At 45.3% G+C, this 19,766-nt stretch overlaps 3 protein-coding genes across 4 annotated transcripts; all 3 read left to right on the top strand.

Moving 5' to 3' along the window:
• The first annotated feature begins 1,380 nt into the window (after positions 1-1,380).
• On the top strand, positions 1,381-9,734 carry LOC119310923 (pathogenesis-related thaumatin-like protein 3.5). 2 transcript variants are annotated; one of them, XM_037586546.1, is made up of 4 exons: positions 1,381-1,484; positions 8,298-8,719; positions 8,794-9,049; positions 9,147-9,734. In XM_037586546.1, exons 1-4 carry the CDS (start codon positions 1,426-1,428, stop codon positions 9,460-9,462), a joined length of 1,053 nt encoding a protein of 350 aa, XP_037442443.1. In that variant the 5' UTR covers positions 1,381-1,425; the 3' UTR covers positions 9,463-9,734. The 2 variants fall into 2 exon arrangements, with proteins under 2 accessions (XP_037442443.1, XP_037442442.1); XM_037586545.1 differs by lacking the exon at positions 1,381-1,484 and having other exon boundaries at positions 8,280-8,719.
• On the top strand, positions 4,960-7,207 carry LOC119310922 (30S ribosomal protein S16-2, chloroplastic/mitochondrial-like). Its single transcript, XM_037586544.1, has 3 exons — positions 4,960-5,184; positions 5,388-5,433; positions 6,681-7,207. The coding sequence occupies exons 1-3, from the start codon at positions 5,052-5,054 to the stop codon at positions 6,919-6,921; spliced, it is 420 nt and encodes a 139-aa protein (XP_037442441.1). The 5' UTR covers positions 4,960-5,051; the 3' UTR covers positions 6,922-7,207.
• Positions 9,735-11,966: 2,232 nt separating the features above from the next.
• Positions 11,967-15,492, top strand: LOC119310924. Its single transcript, XM_037586547.1, has 3 exons — positions 11,967-12,309; positions 14,527-14,637; positions 15,030-15,492. The coding sequence occupies exons 1-3, from the start codon at positions 12,193-12,195 to the stop codon at positions 15,267-15,269; spliced, it is 468 nt and encodes a 155-aa protein (XP_037442444.1). The 5' UTR covers positions 11,967-12,192; the 3' UTR covers positions 15,270-15,492.
• The last annotated feature ends 4,274 nt before the right edge of the window (positions 15,493-19,766 follow it).

Genomic DNA, 19,766 nt, shown 5'->3' on the forward strand with positions numbered 1-19,766 from the left:
CTTCGCCTTGCTGGACGAAAGCACGCGGAAGCTTTCTACCGGCCTCGATGGCTCGTTCTTCCCGCTGCCAAGATCTGCATCATTCAGTGTATGGATGGGATAACATTCTTTTAAGCCGCCGCTTACCTAAAAGGGTGCCGGGACGTAACGTTTTAGTTGACTGCTTGCATGATGGGAATGCTTGTGAAGCTCGCTCAAACTTGAACATATCAACAGCTTGGTAGTATTAAATGACTGACTAATCAATTTATCAGCGTTTCATTTAGTTTTATGATTATCTTACTAGCGTTTCATTTAGTTTTACGATTATCTAAATCTCGTTTAGCATTGTGTGCATGTGTGTGTTGTCACCAAGCTATTTAAAACTTCTAGAATGCTGGAGGTTATTGTACTGTACCTTCTTGTTTGCCCGATCATGGGAAGTTAGTGATGGTTGTGCACAAGAAAAGAAGTTTAACTAACATAGCGAAGATGCAGTGGTATCAGTATGGAACCTTTATTTGTTGCTAGTGATGAGACATACTAATGACCTGTGAAAGGTAGCTTCTACCTTCCTCATCTAGTTTATATTTATCCAAAGACTGCTAGCAGGTTGCATACTAGAAGATATTTTCACATTGCCGTATCCATACTGATCCGCGCTGTGTTTCTGGAGTTACCTGATGAACAACGACACTAAAATATATTATAGCTGGAAGCTTCATATGTAATACTTTTACTTAATCCAGCGTGATGCTGTCACGAAGAAGGAAATTTTCATTTGTGGAGGGCAAATATGGAATATCATGATAGGCAAGTGAACAAGTGATCATAATGTTTCTTATTTTGGTCTTATCTACAACAGATTATCCAGCAGTCGGTGTTGTAAAGGTGTAAATCGTATGTACCAACACATACCACTGCTATATAGCATAATCTTCAATGCTTCCAGCCTCCTACAGCGTTTGCAAATTATCCCGCAGATCACAATTTTCTGTTACTTCATACAGTAAAGATAATAGAATAATAGTTTTTATTTTTTAACAATTCTGGGCAGTCAAGCTAAGTCCTGCAAATCAATGGATGTATCCTTTGTGTAAACAAGAAGAAAAAAGTCCTCCCTCAACTGATAAAGAACAAAATTTAAGGTTTTGCATGCTAATTAGTATTACAATGCCTGATTGATCATAGTCTCTAGGACACACATATACATAACCTCATATTTACCGCCACTGTCTCTGGGAGAGACTGCTGTATTGACTTGTTGAATAGTGTTGAAATCTTTTGATACTGTTCCAGAAATTTGAGCGCTGTGCGTCAGGGCTCATGATTTTTTTTCTTGAAATATCTGTGGTAGATCCTCAATAGAGTGCAGTTCGCTGATTTCAAACATGGAAAAAACATATCGTATCAAAGCTAGTATGTTTTCTTGAGGCGATACTTGCCATGCCCTTGATACTAGTGGTTGTCATACTCCTTTTGAGTTTGTTCACGTTGGTGGCCTAATAATTGATTGGCCAACTAAATCACTATTTATCTTCAGCTTCATGATTACTGTCCACTAACATGTTATAAACGGTTTGGTTTTCCGAAGGAGTAGTCTGACTTGTCTAGAGAGTGAGGTACAGGCTTACAACAGCATTCACATTCATTTCCTAATGAGGTAAGCCTATCAATGTTCTCTGTTGGTTGGATTCGTTTGTCTTATGCACTATGGATTAATTCGAATGTCAAAGAAGTAACAACCGTGTTCTTTCCCTGACAACTTAATGTTCATCTCTGTTTAACTGTGTACTACAAGAAAGCAGTTAGGTTAACAAGGGTTGGTTGGTGGATTGAATTTTTAACTGCAAACTGATAAGGTCCTATGGACCTTGGTGGAGAGCAGAGGTTCGTCATCTAGGTTCTACATGCCAGTATTTAGTTGGTCACGTTTTTTATCCTGTTTCTAGCACCAAGATTGAAAATCGTGTTGTTGGATTATGAGCCAAAATCCCATTTTCAGATAAGAAATGCTCATCGTGTGATAATTCACCTACAGTCTTGGATTTTTGTCAGATTCATTCTAGCTAGGACTCAGCAAAATGATGTTGGTTTGACAGGATACAACGACCTACAAAACTTCTCCTCAAAAAGCAATGTGAATAATGCCTTTTATGTCATGTGCGCATTTGTTGATTGTTGTATTGCAAATGAAGTCAAGCCTTCCTTTGCGCTGTACTTCTCCCAAGGTTCACATCAGTAATCAACTTCGCACTTCTAGTAAAGGTTTGCCTTTTTTTTATGCTCGTTGGTTTGCTGCAATAATGCATGGGATTAATTATGTTTATTTGAAATGGCTTTATCTGATGTAAATGAAGTTTAATTGTGAAACACTTACATGGCAGTCATGTTGGTAACTACATCATTATGAATCTGATTGTGTGAGAGACTGATACGGGGAAAATAGATAAGGAAGTGCTTTTGTTGTCAGTGATGAGCTTGAACCAAAATGTGGATTGATTCATAAGTAGAAAATAATGATACTAAGCTCTGCCCCCTGTTGATTTGCTCTTTGAAGTTGAAGAGATCAATCCTACGTCATGGATGCGTGAGAGAGATTGACCCGCAACTACGCTCTGTGACCAATTGATAGAATCACGTCAATGCCAAACAGAGTCTTACTGATAAAGTTAACAAATTATTCAACGTCATCACCCAAACAACGACCAAATTAAAGTAGCCGTTTACATCAAAGTTGTTTGTAAGAAACTTGGGCACGCAATCGCTTGTTGTCGGCATCCTTGCCCCACTGCCAAGATTTGTTAGCTAAGCATTCATCTACTCACAGTAGACCTAACAGAGATATATAATTGCATAATTCCTCTTGGCTGCACACTGGGAGGTTTGAAATACAAGTACCTGGATTTCTTGTAGATAAGAGCATTCCACAGGAGTAGTTTTCATGATCATAGAAAATAGATACTGAACTTCCACCCTACCCGTATGCACCGTGCATTGTTTATGTCCTTTCACTTTCATTTTAATCATTCGAGGAAAACATGAAATCTTTGTTTCTTTTTTACATCTGCAAGGTTGATATTGCTTACTCAATATGGATATCTGTAGCAGCATAACTGGATAAGTGATGTCTACGCCTTGTGTAGCACTCGTAGCAATAATGCAGTCCAGTAATGCTGGGTGGCATAAATCAATTTATTTTTTGTTATTCAATGGTACATCAACATACGGACATCAATGGATATTTTGTGGGATACATAAGCCTGCGGACAATAATGAATGTGTTTTTGGAATTATAGGTGATATCTCTCATTTAAATCTCTTTGTTGACTTGGAGATTAGAAGGGAAGGAAGAGAAGACTAAAGAAAATACTTAGATTTATGCCTTGGCATATCTCTCATTTAAAGGTGTAGACAGAAACGGAATGTTGCGTCTTCAGAACCTAAATGTTTGTATCTTATGCGCTGCTATTAAGTGTCTTTTTCAGTTCATGTGTTATCTAATAAGCATGGAGACTTTTTATTAGACTGAATTAGCCATGCAGGCTAGCTATGGATAAACAGATCTCAGGCATAGAGTCATGAATCAAATCTATAAACAATAATATTTTTATTACACTTAGAATATGCTATCTTTTACTATGTTCATTTGATCAAAAGCATCATCTTGTACAATTCAACTTTTATCCCAAAAGCATCATGCAACATTTCTTTTGTCAACATTGGAGAAAAGTTGGGCATCCATCAGCATTTTCTTGATTCTCGCTAACATTTTTTCTTATTCACTACATAAGTTATGAGATTGAAAGTTGATTGGCTCACTGCTTTGTTTGAAATGTATAATTGACTGCATTTTTGGATGACTTGTTATTTCCAACAGGGAACAGTTTGATCCAAAAGTTTTCACAGATGCAAATTCCTTGATGCCGTAGACATCGGATGCAGATCAGCATTCTATCTCTCTCAGTCTTGACATAGATTCTGCAGTTGTAGCAAGAAATCTCTGTTTTGGCTTGCTGCTTGGTCCACTTTTTAGGTGTTCTTAGGTAGGAAAAACAAGCCACAGTATGGATTTGTGATATTTGTTAGACAACAGGTCAACAGCAACAATAACGTCGTCGCTGTCTGTTGAGGAACAATGGCAAGAGGCACACTGCAAACAAGGATACAGTTCAGGTCTCTTGTTCTTTCTTTTCCCCCACTCCATCCCCACTGCATTCATTCCTGGACAAAGCTTAACCCTTCATGTGTTCCTTTCATCTTTTGAGCAGGAAGAACATCTCTGCACCAACCAGGAGAATATCAGTGGGAGCAGTGTCCAGAAAGGCAGCCGCTTATGGCTCGGCGGCATATAGGCTCCAGACGACGCACCTCATCTCGCTCACTGGTCGCTGGTCGATTTATCCTGCATAATCGGTGATTTTGGTGCTGGTCTGTGGTGTCACAAATGTCTAGCACCTTACTGAACACTGCGTGCAGTGAGGGAGAAGTTATGTTCTCGAACGTCTGGTGTAGAGACCAGAGTGGTTCCATCTACGAGCTTGCTTTTCTTCCATGTACGAGAGTTCCCTTCTGTACTAGGCACGTTTTTGTTAGTGTTCTAGTGTGTGTGTGGCGCGCGCGTGTGTGTGAATTCATGTAGATTTTACCTGTATTCTTAACTTAATTTTACTGACAAGTTCTGTCACCTGTTACCTCTGTGAGATATAAATTGTTTCTATTCACAAGTGTGAATTGATCAAATGGGTTATATATTTTCATGGAGAGAGAAAATGACAAATGGGGCTTAAATTTTCTTTTTAGCGTAGTGAAGCTTAAATTTACGATTAGGAATCAGCGACCTTTTTTTCCTTTTGAGAATTAGCAATCTAATTCTGGTACATCGGTTGGCCCAAGTTTAGCCCGCTAAGGAAATGGCTCATTGCGGGCCCAACGATCGCGCAAACAGATGGATAGGCCAAGCCCAGAAAGAAAAAGCACACGCACTAATCCCCAACCCAAAACCCTTCTTCCCCCACGACCCCTCACCCGGAGAACCGCAGGCCGGCGGCGAAGAAGAAAAGTAAGAAAGCATGGTGGTCCGGATCCGGCTCGCGCGGTTCGGCTGCCGCAACCGGCCCTTCTACCGGGTGATGGCCGCCGACAGCCGCTCCCCGCGCGACGGCAAGCACCTCGAGGTCCTCGGCTACTACAACCCGCTCCCCGGTGAGGCAGCCCACCTTTCGATCTGTACATGTATCCCCGGCGCCCCACCTCGAACTCCCACCTGGGTCAGCCCCGCTTGGCTGGGCTTGTCCGGGTCATGTTTTGTGATGCGATTTTGCGCTTGGGCGGGGGGGAGCTCTGGTGCTGCTAACTGAAGAATGGCTGATGAGGAAATGTGTGCCTTTTTCTGTTGCTGTCTGCAGGGAAGGATGGTGGCAAGAGGATGGGGCTCAAGTTCGACCGGGTCAAGTGAGTTTTGCCTGCTCCTGATTTTCATTTCAGGGAGTGTTGTTCAGTTGTACTCCTTTTTGGAGAAAAATTCCGCTTATTGCAGCTTCTGCTGCGACTACTCTAGAAGTAACATAGAATGGTACAGTGTTTGTTCATCCCAGTAGCCTTGTTTTCGATGGCTGGTTGAGCATTTTAGTGGGTAAACACCTAAATAAGTTGGGCTTTTCGTTGAAGCCTAAATAAATAGATTCTTGTTGTTCCCATGCCTTGTGGCGTTAGATTGTATCATTGGGGATGTTTAGTAGGTAAAGTAGAAGAGCCTATTCTAGAAGTAACATAGAGTAGTAACAGTGTTTGTTCATCCCAGTAGTAGCCTTAATCTTTGATGGCCGGTTGGGCATTGTAAAGGATGAACCTGATTAAATAAGTTATGCCTTTTCTTTGAAACCTACATAAATCGAGTCTTGTTGTTCCCATACCTTTTGGCGGTAGATTGTATCATTGGGGATGTTGAGTAGGTAAAGCAGAAGAAAGACAAGCTAGACTATCTGGTGCTGCACTATCCTAGTTGATTATAGTACCAATTGACAAGCATCATTCACTTCTACGCTTGCTGCATCCCTCCACCGGAGAAGAAAATTATTGATTTGGTGAATAAGGATTCAGGTTTCTCCAGCACCTCTTATAAGATGTGCAGATGTGCTTGATTGCATCCATAGCACACCTGATGGGTATTTTTGCTACAAATATGCCATGCTGTTTTTAACACCTGCCCTGCAACACCACATGAATCCTACAACTATTAGTGAGTAGTGACACTCAAATTTGGAGTGGGGGCACTTCTTCTACAAAATATGAAATTCTGAAGTAATTTTCAGTGAAATACAAGCAAACTTTACAGAAGTTTGAAAATATGCCCCCACTGGCCTCTATGTTGATCTTCCCCTGTAATTGGAGGTGTTGAGTAGGTAAAGCAGAGGAAAGACAAGAAAAACTATGTGGTGCTGGACTATGCTTGTTGATTGGATGCTAATTGGCAAGCATCATTCAGTTATACACTCGCTGCCTCCATCCATTTGAGAAGAAAATTACTGATTTGCAGAATAGGGGTTCAGATTTTTAAGCTACATCATTGATTGAATCCGTAGCAGACTTACTGATAGTATTTGCTACAAATATGCCATGTTGTTTTTTCTGCCTACCGTGCAACACCACATGACATCCTACAACTATAGTGACACCGTACAACTGTACTTCTGTTGTAGGTACTGGCTATCTGTTGGGGCACAACCATCAGATCCTGTGCAGCGTATCCTCTTCCGTGCCGGTGTTCTGCCGCCACCTCCGTTGCTAGCTATGGGCCGGAAGGGTGGACCTCGTGACAGGAACCCCATTCATCCGATGACTGGCCGTCCCTTGGATCTTGAGGGTGTCTCGATTGTCGATGATCCCAATGCTGCTGAAGGTGATGCTGAAGCACCTACAGAACCTTCGTTGGAGGCGTGATAGATTCTCTTCTGGCATATTGAGTGGTGCTGCAAGACAAAAGAATTTGTTTATTGTGCTTCTGCTAAGATTATGAGCACATAGTGTATGATCTTCAACAATTTCGTCATGTAACTCTGCTTTGTTAGCCTTTGCTGCACCATGTGTTAGCCAGCCGTCTCCAGTCTACTACGCCGTGTCCTAATATGGTTCCTTTTGAATGGATTATGCAATTTCTGCATTCCTTTTGGATGCTCAAGTTGACAAATAATAATTCAAGTAAAGTGCTGAACTGGGTGCCCCATAATCATCTGCGCAACATATGCTCTGATAGGCATGTATGATTATTCCTGCTGTGTGATCCAATCGATGCTTTATCTGATGTGGTTGCAAAGGTGACATATATTGCTTGATTGTGTAGCTTAAAAAGGTGCACCTTGTCTTGCGGCATCCTTGTGGATACCTGTGGCGTTTGTTTGTGTTGACGATTTCTTGTGTGCTTCCTTCCTTGTATTGGTCGGTTGTCTCACTGCCATGAAAGGCATGTTGTCACCTGACAGCATCTTCTAAAAAATGCCATGGGCTTCCCAAAACATGAATTTATTTGCTAAATCATACTGTTTCTGTACTTTGATTCCGATAATTGAAATTGAAGAGCGTATAGGAAATTTCAAGAACTGAATAGAACGGACTGGTAGATCTATAATTTGAGAAAACAGATATTCCGTAGGTATGCTCGAAATACGCCGTTGGTATTAATGTTCAGGAAAAAAGAGCCAATTTCACTCACTGAAATGGCATCCAAAAGAAAAGCACAGTTACCACACTGAATTCTGAATTGCATTTGACAGGTAGGAAAAAACCACAGAAATTTTATGTTGTTGTCCTGAGTGACACTGGCGATTTTGCTAATGATACGGTTCAACACAATGTCTTCTTTCTGCATTGGACTGAGAAGTGCCCTGCCTGCCCAATTTGGCGCCATAATTTGCATGAACAAGTTCAGGCTGTACACCTCAAAGACAGATATCAGGCCTTGAGACTCACAGAAGAGAGGAGAGAATGTTTGACCAGGAATCAAGGTATATTTCTCCTTTGGGTCTAACTGCATGCCACCATCAGGCAGGCAGCATCATCCCAAAAGGCATTTCTTCCTCCCTAGGCCACCCCCATCATGCCAAACCTACCAAGCTCACCAAGAAATGCAAAGCTTTCTCTGCATGGTTGATGGCACTGGCACTTGCCCTCCCTCTCTTCCTCATCTTTAAATCTTGTCAGCATCCCCGCGATGTCTTCTTCCTCACTTCGGATTCCATGGGCAAGTCTCTCACCATGGGAGATCAATGCATGCTATGGCTCCTCGTGCTGGCATTGGCGCACGCTTCGGCGGGCGCGACCGCGACGACGTTCACCATAGCGAACTACTGCGCCTACCCGATATGGCCGGGCACGCTGGCTGGCTCCGGCACGCCGCAGCTGTCCACGACGGGGTTCGAGCTCGGGCCGGGGCAGACGGTGCGGCTGGCGGCGCCGCCAGGGTGGTCGGGGCGGATGTGGGCGCGGACCGGGTGCGTGTTCGACGCGGCCGGCGCCGGCGTGTGCCAGACCGGGGACTGCGGCGGGCGCATGGAGTGCCGCGGCGCCGGCGCCACGCCCCCGGCCACGCTCTTCGAGGTCACGCTGGGGAAGGGCGGCGGCGAGGACTTCTACGACGTGAGCCTCGTCGACGGGTACAACCTCCCCGTCGTCGCCATACCGCGCGCGCTGCGCGGGCCCGGCGCGTGCAACGCCACCGGCTGCTTGGCCGACCTCAACCGCTGTAAGTACTTCAGTCAACATCTCATGCTAGCCTTGCGCCATTGCCGGCTCTGATGATCCCGGTGTATGGAGCAGCGTGCCCGACGGAGCTGCGGGTGGACTACGGCGGCGGCGCGATCGCGTGCCGGAGCGCGTGCGAGGCGTTCGGGCAGGACAGGTACTGCTGCAGCGGCGCCTACGGCACGCCGGCGGCGTGCCGGCCGACGTCGTACTCGTCCGTCTTCAAGATGGCGTGCCCGCGCGCCTACAGCTACGCCTACGACGACAGCACCAGCACCTTCACCTGCAACGCCGACGACTACACCGTCGCCTTCTGCCTCCCCACCTCCGGGTCAGCTCATCAACAACCGTGGCATTGGCAAACATACATACACGACACGCTTGTGGACTGCGTGGCTAACAGCTTTGTGGTCGGCTTTCCGGTGCAGGATAAAGGAGTCGGACGCCGTGTTCCTCGGCGCGCAGATCATCGGCGGCCGCAGCACCGGTGCTGCCGAAGCCAACGATATCGCGCCGCCGGCGTCCGGCAACGGTGGGGTGGGCGCTTATGCACCGCCGGCCTACGACGGCTACAACGGCGGTGGAGGTGGAGCCGGAGGCGCTTACCTGCCGCCGGTTTACAACTACGGGCCTGGCGGCGATCGCATACCGCCGGCGATGAGGATCTCGTCGGCTTGCACGACGACGACGACGACGTACATCCGGCCGTGGCTTCCGCTGCTGCTGCTCCTCTGCTTTGCCTGACCGTGTTCCGTTGCTCTGCGCACGAGCTGGCGACAGTTTAAGCTGACTCTTAGTTTAACGCAGCCTGCGGCAAAGAAGAGACGGGGCGATCGAGAAGGGCCTTTCATTCATGCGTTGGATGTTTGCACGATCCAAACTTATTTTCATCCTTCGTGGATATGTTTACAGAGCTCCAACTTACCATGCCATTTAGTAGTTGATTAGTTTACAGCAGATGTTAGGCGAGTAATTGTAAAAGATCGGATCCGTTTTACTCTGATGGTTGACACTTACCTCCCGTGGATCACCTCTCGACAGGACGTGTGCTCGGTATACACACACTCATTTGTCGAAAACCTGGGATGAATCCTGTGGAAAGTACGATACATTCTTCTTCTTCTTCTTTTTTTCGATGAAAAAGAACCATATATTCAGTTCAGGGTCACTGAACTTGTCCATCTGACGCGATTGGAAACTGCACAAATACACTCACAAAATCTTTATCTTTACCTAACAATAAAGGAAATTGGGTCTCTAGTCGTCCGTCATACATTTTGCAAAAAAAAAACCCCTCCGTTTTCCATAAATAAACCCGTGGTACACGTTTAAGTCACTCTATTTTCTTGGAAAGCCTCCTAATGTTTTAGGCAATCAACCCGCCGTTCATATTTAAGTCAACCGAATCATTTTTTTCCGTTTTAACATAAAACCCCCTAACTTTTCAGTTAATCAATCCGTAGTTTATCTAAAACAAAATTATGTTGTGTTCAAGGGATATCTATATGATCCGATCGATTGCATAAGACCCGCGGTAGCAATAGAACGGGAAAGGTATACAGAAAAGACAGTTCTTTTCAATTTAAATTATCTATATATTAGTTCATTCTATTTCTAGATATCTATTTCTATATATTAGTATTAGTTAGTACTACTATTAGATACCGATCCCGGCTCTGTGAGTTCTTTCTTTCATGATGAACTGTCGGCATCAGTCCTACATTTTTTTCTCTGTGGACCGAGGAGAAAGGGGGCTCAGCAGGAAGAGGATTATACCATGAGAGGAGCACAGAGGTCAACCCGCTTCAAATATGGAACATGGATTCTGGCAATGCAACGGAAAAACGTGTAGAATCTAAATATGATGCTATTTTTAGCTGTTAAATATTTCTAAAATATTATTTTGATGTGAACTTAATCTATAATGTACGATTCGTTCTTTCTTACTGATAGAGAGGAAAGAAAACATCGAAAACCACGCATGCACACATGTGAAAAACCTCGCGAAAAAAACATATTTCTCATTTTATTTCAAACGAGTGTGCGCGAGAGAGATGCCTTAGAACTGACCGCATTCAAACACGCTTTCGTTGTATGAGCACTGAGACCACCATCAACAACACAAATGTGATGCCATGTGAAAATAAAGGACGTGAACACATTAGGGTCTTGAATCATGGTTATTGGGTTAAGAATGTGTGTTATTTATTCTCCCGTTGCAACACACGAGATTTTTTGCTAGTTACTAAACATAAATATATCCGAGATGGACATACGGTCATCAGCTCGCTCACTTTCATCGATCGGCCAGGGGAAGTTTTCCCTCTCTCTCCTCTCAGGCCAATCTTTCAGCACAGTCCTCCGGCGGCTCCCCTTCACCGGCAACCTCGGTCATCGGTGGTGGGAGGGGGGTCATCGGATCCATGCGTGTGAATCGTTTTTACTCCATCGAGTCTAGGTTTTTAGGTTGTTCATCTTCTTGGCCTTTGCGATGACGATGACGACGCTGAATAAAGATTCTTCGTATCCTTCCCTGACGAGGCCATCGGTCCTATGGTTAGGGACAGATCTGAAAACCAATCTGTTCAAGCAAGGATGATGTGGCGTCGGCATTCTCGTGGTGAACCTGTGTCCTCGGGCTTCGCCATTTGCTCCAGTGTCGACGTGGAGCTTGGGAGGTAGTCCAGGAGCGGATGCAAATTGCGGTACGTATCGACGACATCTGGAAGACGGAACGTGTGTTGGGTTCATGGTTCGTGGATGACATGTATGGTTTCCTTCTTTGACGTCTTAGTCGTGGTGGTGTGTCCGGGGTGTTGCCCCGGTCTGATTCATTCAACTGTAAGGGCTTTATTTTTGTTTAGTCACCTTGAAGGTCCGCAAAGCTGCATATCAGCGATGAAGACCGCATAGCTCAGGTGAGGAGGTGATCCGTCATTTTTTTCTTCGGTCGCTATTGTGGTGGTGCCGAAGGTAGGTGACGGGGGTTAGTGTTAAGCTCGGAGATGTTACGTTGTCTTTTCAGTTTTATCATGTTAGTCTTTAGGTGACTTGTATTTTAATTTTTATGATATGAATGAGACACATCTTACATGACTTTTATTTTTAAAATACGGCATTTACTGTCAATGCCCACAATGGTCAACATAGGGGCCCAGTTGCCAATGTGGCGCCTGCCTGGTTAGGCAATTCCGCGAGCATCTCCAGGCCACTCTCAGGCAGCCATATTGCCCAGGCAAAACCGGCGAGGTCAAGTCACGATCCAACTAGCTGCAAATCTCCCCAGATACTCGACCACCGGCCGCCGCCGTGCCGTGCCCTAGCGTCGCCGCCGTCGCCTCGATCCCACGCCCCGCCGGCTCGGGACACGCCCGCCTCTCACGCGTCGCCGCCATCGCCGTCCCCGCTCTTACTCGTCGGGACACCGCAGTCTCTGGCCGCCTCTTCTGCGCGAATCGCTTGTCCGCGGGCGGGATGGACAAGCTGGTGCAGTTCGGGAGGAAGGCATGGTTCGTGGTGCGGGTCATGTCCGGCTACGAGGAGAGGAGGATCCGGTCCTACAGGCTGCAGCTGCAGCAGCGCCTCCAGCAGGTGAGAAAGAGGCTGGGTCCGCCATTTCTTGGCTGATATGTACTCCTATCTATTCTATCAATTTTAGGAAAACATCATTCACCGGCCTTCCAAGACTCCACTGAATCTTCTAGGCTTTCCAGCTGTTTTACTTTGGAGGATCTCTCGGAATTAGGATAGGGTTGGCCTCCAGGCGTGAAGATTGAACTATTAATTACACTAGGGCAGTAGGGCTGACAGCCACTTGGTTTTGATTGGATTCGTGTTCTTCTCGTTAAGTTGTTTGACATGGCTGTAAATGAGAACTGCTTGATATTAGGAAAAAAGGAGTGTTGTGCTAAGAGAATAACTTTGCGCATTTAGTGTGGAACTCGCAATGCGTATCCATTGTCCGGCTTGTTCAGTTTGTCTTGTCTGGGGAAAATTGTCACTATTTCAGTTAACCATCTTCTTTAGTTAGTGTAATGCATCTGACCACAATTGTTTGCTCCCTGGACACTGAATTATCTTGCAAGTTTTTTTGGGTTGTACCGGAGGGAGTAATGGTTAGGAACTCACTAGAAGCACACCACATATCTGATCAACTTTGCAACTGTTGTGGTTGTGGGTGCACAGGGCTGCAGGAGATACGCATATCCATGAAGGCATTGTGTATGTTATGTTAGACTGTTAGAGATAGGAAGTTTAGGAAAATGAGTTAATCCAGTATTAAGTATCTTTGTTGGATACATTTGGGTCTATCAGTAAGGGTCTGGTTAAATTAGGAAGATTCCATTTGAACTAGGAAGATAGAGGTATGGTTTGTCTTGAGTTTGAATAGAGATCAGACTTGGGGATCAAGTTAGTCGTCCTATATAAAGGACTAGTGTGTAGCAGCTTGAATCAGGGAACAAGAGAATAGTTTGCCAATCTGTTGTCGTCCCAAAGCTATGTTCTGCTCCGCAATCCCCTGTGCCATGCCATCCGGCCATTCTCATGGTGGTGGTTACCTAGTCTGTTCCAGCAACGCTTTTTATTTCTGAGTTGATTTCCCTATCCTAATTGTTGATAATTTTTATCATCATTAAACAAAGATAGGAGGGCATTTGTCCTGATGACCTGTCTTACTGCGAGTTGCTGCCACAATTCTTGTGTCATTCTTGTTGTTTGTGTATGCCGGGTGCATTCGACCTGTTTTTTTTCTCTTTGCACCCTTAACCAGTGGCGGTGTTAGACTTATGAACTTCAGAACTTGTCAGGTACTTAATTTCCTTTTAGCAATGATGTGGTGCTATCATGTAAAGAACATATTATATGTTCCAAATTATGTTTATAGGCAACTAGATTGCACTGATAAGGATACGCTTATCAGTATCGGGGTGATATGGATACGTAAATATGTCATTTCTGAAAAGCACCAATACGGGGATATGTTTGACTATTTTTGAAAACAATATAAAAAATATGCTATCAATAAGCCTCAAGCCATTTAGCATATATTTAGTCACTGCAGTCCATTATCTTCTACTCCCTCCGTCCGGAAATACTTGTCATCAAAATGAATGAAAATGGATGTATCTATAACTAAAATACATCTAGATACATCCATTTCAATGACAAGTATTTTCGGACGGAGGAAGTATCTTCTTATCCATTATTCCAACATAAGCAAGAACCAACAGCCAACGGGTTCACCAAACATAAAAGTTCAGTTAGAGAGAAAGGGAGGAGGAGGAAATCAGCAGCCTAACATTAGATAGAATTCTACAGGATAGTGGGGGGAAGGGGAGCGGGAGCACCGGGGAGAGGCGTCCACCACCAGCACTAGTAGAGCCTGAGAGGTATCGGGGACGTATTGGGAAAGAATCATTATCGGCCACGGTATCTGATACGGGTACACTGGTTGCTGGAAGTATCGGTGTTCTTGATAGTCAAAATTTACTTACAGTTATGCAAACTAATGTTGTAGCTTTGCAGGGCATATTTGGGTGTCGCTTAGGACTAAAGTTATTTATTCTAATTTTAGCACTGAAACCTTGAAGTCCTCAATCTTCTGTATACTGTCTCTTGTATTGAACTATTGCTCACTAGAATATCTTAACTTAATATCAGGAAACTACTACACTGGCTTGCAGATAAGATCGTCCTTTCCAGGTAGTATGTAGGGTTGATTATTCATGGTGACATCACCAATCATCTGTAAGGACAAATATTGTATTTAATTACAATATCAGTTAAACTTCAGTACTGTTTATTCAGGCTCAGGCTAAGAAGAAGGAGATTGAGAAACAACCAGAGCAAGTTATTCTGTCAGAGGTTCGTCAAGTGGTTCAGCAGATGCAAGCTCTCAATCAGCACCTCGAAGAAGCTGTAAGGCATTGTACTGCAAATTTATACTAGTTAATTACCCAACACTTTCCCAGGAAATGTGTATTGCATTCTGAGAAATTATTTACTACTACTTCCGTTCCATAATTATTGTCGTGGTTTTAGTTCAGAGGGATTAGTTTATGTGCAATCTCACAACTGAAAAAGAGGCAGCCATCATGTTGTCGGCCTTTGGAGAATGAATGAACAATACAGTGGCTTGTTTCTGTTTGATTGCTGTGAAACATGCTATTTCTGGAACTCCCAAAATAGACTTATTTTTTTGGTTTAGATTTCAGATGTAGGATCGCTGTCAGTAAACTGAAATGCCACTTGTTTTATACAAACAACTGGTGTAATAACTTCTAATCCGTTCTTTTCATCTTGCTCTTCAGGAAACTGCCATAGACGAGTATTTCAAACCGATCGACAAGAATGCTCAGATCTTAACAGACATGCAAATGGAGAAAGAAGAGAAGCAAATGAAGGAGATGCTCCAAGTAATGCGAGGCCAAATAGAAATGCAAAGAGAAATCGAGGCGAGGAAAGCCGAGGCCAGTGCCGTGGAGCCTGTCAACACCCAAGCGAGTGCAACAACGGCCGAGATTCCTCCAAAACAAGAAAACACTAAATAGATACTGTTCACTGTTACGTTTTCCATAAGCAAGTTATTATGCACGCATGGATGGACTCTTTACATGGGGCTCTTGTTGGGCTAGGTAATAAGTAGGGATGTATGGCAACACAACTGCCAATTTTGTACCTCAGGGGGTATTCTTTTTCGCTGGGCAGAGTTCTCGTCTTCTTGGCCCATGTTGTTTCCCGTTCGAGGCGGTAAATCATGGAAGCTTTGTGCAATGTGATGTCGGCTGTGACTTCTGGAAACTGCACCGTGTGCGGAACCACGATTGGAGTCCTGTCCTAAGTCGGAAGCACAATTTTACTTGGAAAGCTTTATGTTCGTGTGTTTTGCGGATGTGCTGTTGTCATCCCATTGTGTTTTACCCTTCGTTTAGTGTCTTTGCTCGAGGTTGTTATTTGAGCAGGGGGTGAATCTGGGATTCTCAACACAAACATACAACAATGAGGACGGGACTTTGGTTTTCTGAAACTGGAGTGGAAAGAGACCAAACCAATGATCCTAGCTTCAGGTAATTTACAGCCTTATCATCACTGCGCAAAACATGAACTTCTTATCCTATACCCTGGTAAAAACGGTAAGTTTTCTGCTGTTGCTGCACTTGGAGCTGAAGAATTTACAGCGATGTTTACCCCTCTGGAGGGTGGTTTTAAGTTTTAACCAGAAGTGGGTTCGTACAAACTACTCCGAGCTAAAGAACGCTCTTCCAAGTTTGAAGTTCGAGGCTCGTAGAACACATGATTCGATTGTTGTCTTTTTGGTGCCTTACTTCAGTACCGTGGGATTATACACTTTTTCGGGGTGGAAAGACAGGAACGGACAAGGGGGATGTTTATTGTGATCATCTGTTGTTATGTTTTATTATGGCATATGGGCAGTGTTGCTTTTGTGCTAATATACACACATTTTTGTTGGGTGCCTCTGCTAGTGAGGGTTGGTGCTGTGCGCCTTGCCCTAATATGTGTCGAATTCATATGAGCACTTTGCATCATAAAAACAATATTTATAGTAAAAAAACAGTTAAACATGTCAATTTATATTGTTGTATGCAGTCTACATTGAGCATGTTTCATGAAATACGTTTTGTTTATTATAGAATTGCACAAGTTAGGTGTTGCGACCCATTGTAGATTCTAGAAAAGGAGCAATAATTACAAGTTGTTTCTATTTTTTGCATAGCACAAAAAAATGGAATAATAAATAATGAAGGCGGTGGTCGAAGGGTGACCGATAGCAAAGGCTCACGGGCCGGCTTCCGTCACCACTTTCCCGCTCCGAAGAAGTGTTGTTGCCTCGGATTTAATAGAAAAGGCCACCCGCCGCCTCCAGGAACGTGGCCTACCACCATCGGTTGATGGTGGTAGCCGATGCAGGAGGAGTAGGGGCACCGCATGGCATACGTGATGAGCTCTCTCTGGAAGAATCTAGAATGTCCTAAGGAGGAGCCCTAGGGGTCCATAGGGGTTTCGAAGCCTCCTAGTGTCACACCCTAGCTAGTTCATGCATTGGAGTGTTGCATCATGTCTATTCTTTCATCAGAAACCTGAAATGGGGATGACAGAACCCCCAGCCCCCTCTGAAACCAACTAGGGTTTACTAAAAACTTTTTCAATGAACCTGAAATGCCCTTCTAAAATGCCCATCATTTTTTTCTTGGTTCAGAACCTCTGCCAAAAGTGGTGCACATTTTCCTAGGTCATCTTAGGGTCTTTGAATTAAATCATAGATATTTGAATTTGGGCATTTAAAATTATATAAAATATTTCAAATGCTCAAATATCTCCAAACTAAAATGTTTCATGTTGGAAATAATCCAACTATGGACCAGGAGTAGTTTGGTGATTTTAGGAGTTGCCTAAGTATTTTTAATAATTCAACAAAGTTGCAGAGGAATTAAAAAAATAGAAAAGGAGAAATAACAGAAACTTACCTGGCGCCCAGCACCCGGCCCACCTGCCGGCCCAGCCCAGCGCCGCGCCAGCGAGCTGCTTGCCGGCCAGGCAGGCAGGCAGGTGCCCGACGGCGGCCGTAGCGTGCGCCACGCAGCTGGCCGTCGCCTTGCTTCACCTCCTCGCCTGGTTGCTGGATGGATGAACTCCACGTCGAGCCGTGAACCCCCAGGACACCTCCATTCTCCCCCAACTCCTCTCTCTCGCGTTCCCCCGCCATGGCCGACGCCATCGCCGCCACCCCCTCGCCGTAGCCACGCCCTCCGTCAACCCCACGCCGTGCCGCCGTGTCCAGGAGCTCCGCCACCCTCCTCTCCTTCGAGCAAGCCGAGCCCCGAGCGCTCGCAAGGCCCGAGTCCACCGCACCGACCTCGACCGAACCGCCGTCGCCGGAGATGCCCTTCAACGCCGTCGTCGCTCCGGCCCGTCTCCGGCCGCACCAAGTGTTTCGTCGAACTCCCCGTGAGTTTAACCATCTTCCCCTCCCTTCTTTTCTTGCTCCCGAGCTGTGTAATGACCTCCCGAAGCTCAACCGCACCCACCGCCGCGGAGCTCGTCGCCGACGTGCTCCCGGTCACCCTCCGACCACAACTTGGTGTCCATCATGCTCACCACGTCACATAGCACCTAACCAGCTACTCCCCGCACCTCACCGACCCCTCTAGCATCAAGTTCGCCTTCGGACGAACTCCGGTGGCCGCCAAAGTCGTCGCCGGCGCCAACTCCGGCCACCCCGACCCCAACGGACTCCACCAAGAGCTGCGGCTCCTCCTCAGCTCCACTCCGATGGCCTCCGCGACTCGTTTGGTTGCCGGAACGGCCAAAACCACTTCCGCCGCCGCGTCGGGCTCGCCGGCGGCTAAACGCCGGTGCAGCCGACCTGGTTTTGACCGCGGGTGGGCCCTGGTTGACTCCGATGAGTCAATGACAGGTGGGGCCCAGCCCTGCTAACTAAATAGGGTTAGTTTTAATTAAACTTCAACTAAACTAATTACCTTGACACCCTGGACCCACAGTCAGGTTTGACCTGGACGTCTCCGTTGACCCTGACGTCATTCTGACGCATGGCTGACGCAATAAATTAATTTCTGGATTTATTCTAATATAGGAAATTCCAGAATATAGTTTAAACTTCAAAAATTCATAACTTTTAATCTGTAACTCCAAATCAGACAAGTTATATATGAAAAATGATCAGAAAAATCCAATCTATCCATCTGTACTGTTTTCATGCATGATTAAACAAGTTAACTTGATGTTTAATGCAGAACAAGATAAAACACTTTAAAGGGCCATGTATGAGTTTGAAATTTGAATCTTTGGTTCAAATTGGTTCAAACCCTTCTGGTCTTAGTTGCATTAGCCCAACACACTCATATTGCCATGTTTCATGCATGCATCATATTGTCGCACATTGTTTGGTGATGGTTGTGTGTCGGTGTTCTTTGCGGCAGGTTCTGCCTCCAAGGAGTACCGTGATTACCCTAGCGAAGAGCCATATCAGTGCATCGAACCATCAGGCAAGCAACCAACCATTTGATCATATCGATACAATCCCATGTTCTCGCTCCTGCTCTCATTTACTGCATTAAGACAACGCGTTTCAAACTGCTGTGTGCTACGGTAGTTGAACCCATTTCCTCTGCATGACCTGTCATTGCCACAGTAACTAGATGAAACCCACTAGCATGTGTAGGAGTTGTTTGAGCCATATGTATGTGTTGTTCCTACCTTGCTATGCCTGCTATGCTTAGAGTCGTGTCAGGTCTGGTTCATCTGGGTGATGGGCTAGAGTGAAATGACTATGTCGGTAATGAGAGTGGTGTGGTGAACACGATTTGGTAAAGGTATCGATGAGAGGCCATGTAGGAGTACATGGTGGGTTGTTTCATTGAAGCCGACCTTAAGCACTGAGATCTGTATGTGTGATTTAAGAATCAGCTACTACCATACATTGGGCCCGAAACCAATGGACCCTCTCGGCTTCTTATTCACCCTAGTTCTCTGTCCAGGAGTTGCAAGTAGTTTCTGGTGTTTGTAGCCTACTGGAGGCCGTGGACAGCACTGACCGTAGGGGTGGGCTGTGATGCGGTAGGTACGTGGCACGGTGTACCGAATACCCGTTAGGTATCTCGGGAACCCTGTACACATCGTTCGGGGCCGTATGGGAAACCTCGGCCGGACTCCCTGCGGATGGAACCTGGATAGGCGATAAACCTGGATTAGAGACTTAGGTGATTAGGTAGGTCGTGGCCGACACCCACGTTGGGCTTCCGCTTGAAGGTTGCCGAGTACATGTCGTGTAAACGACGGTAAGTGATGAGAGCGTGTATGAAGAAGTACACCCCTGCAGGGTTATCATGATCTATTCGAATAGCCGCGTCCGCGGTAAAGGACTACTTGGTTGCCTATACAGTTCATAGACAAGTAAATGGAAACTATTAAAAGCCTCAAGATAAGTGTGAGTGCCGAGGATGGCTCTTCCGTGGGAAGACGGAGGTGGGTCCTCGGTAGTGTATTGAAGTGGTGAGTAGTGGACTCGT

The sequence above is a fragment of the Triticum dicoccoides genome, chromosome 5B (assembly GCF_002162155.2).
Source record: "Triticum dicoccoides isolate Atlit2015 ecotype Zavitan chromosome 5B, WEW_v2.0, whole genome shotgun sequence".
NCBI classification, from domain to species: Eukaryota; Viridiplantae; Streptophyta; class Magnoliopsida; order Poales; family Poaceae; genus Triticum; species Triticum dicoccoides.

Coding starts and splice junctions, on each gene's coding strand:
- LOC119310923 (XM_037586546.1), top strand. CDS start 1,426: ATGCCCTTGATACTAGTGGTTGTCATACTCCTTTTGAGTTTGTTCACG. Junction 1,485..8,297: donor TTGTTCACGTTGGTGGCCTA/ATAATTGATTGG, acceptor GGCGGGCGCGAC/CGCGACGACGTTCACCATAG. Junction 9,050..9,146: donor TTCTGCCTCCCCACCTCCGG/GTCAGCTCATCA, acceptor TTTCCGGTGCAG/GATAAAGGAGTCGGACGCCG.
- LOC119310922 (XM_037586544.1), top strand. CDS start 5,052: ATGGTGGTCCGGATCCGGCTCGCGCGGTTCGGCTGCCGCAACCGGCCC. Junction 5,185..5,387: donor CTACTACAACCCGCTCCCCG/GTGAGGCAGCCC, acceptor TGCTGTCTGCAG/GGAAGGATGGTGGCAAGAGG. Junction 5,434..6,680: donor CTCAAGTTCGACCGGGTCAA/GTGAGTTTTGCC, acceptor CTTCTGTTGTAG/GTACTGGCTATCTGTTGGGG.
- LOC119310924 (XM_037586547.1), top strand. CDS start 12,193: ATGGACAAGCTGGTGCAGTTCGGGAGGAAGGCATGGTTCGTGGTGCGG. Junction 12,310..14,526: donor TGCAGCAGCGCCTCCAGCAG/GTGAGAAAGAGG, acceptor CTGTTTATTCAG/GCTCAGGCTAAGAAGAAGGA. Junction 14,638..15,029: donor ATCAGCACCTCGAAGAAGCT/GTAAGGCATTGT, acceptor CTTGCTCTTCAG/GAAACTGCCATAGACGAGTA.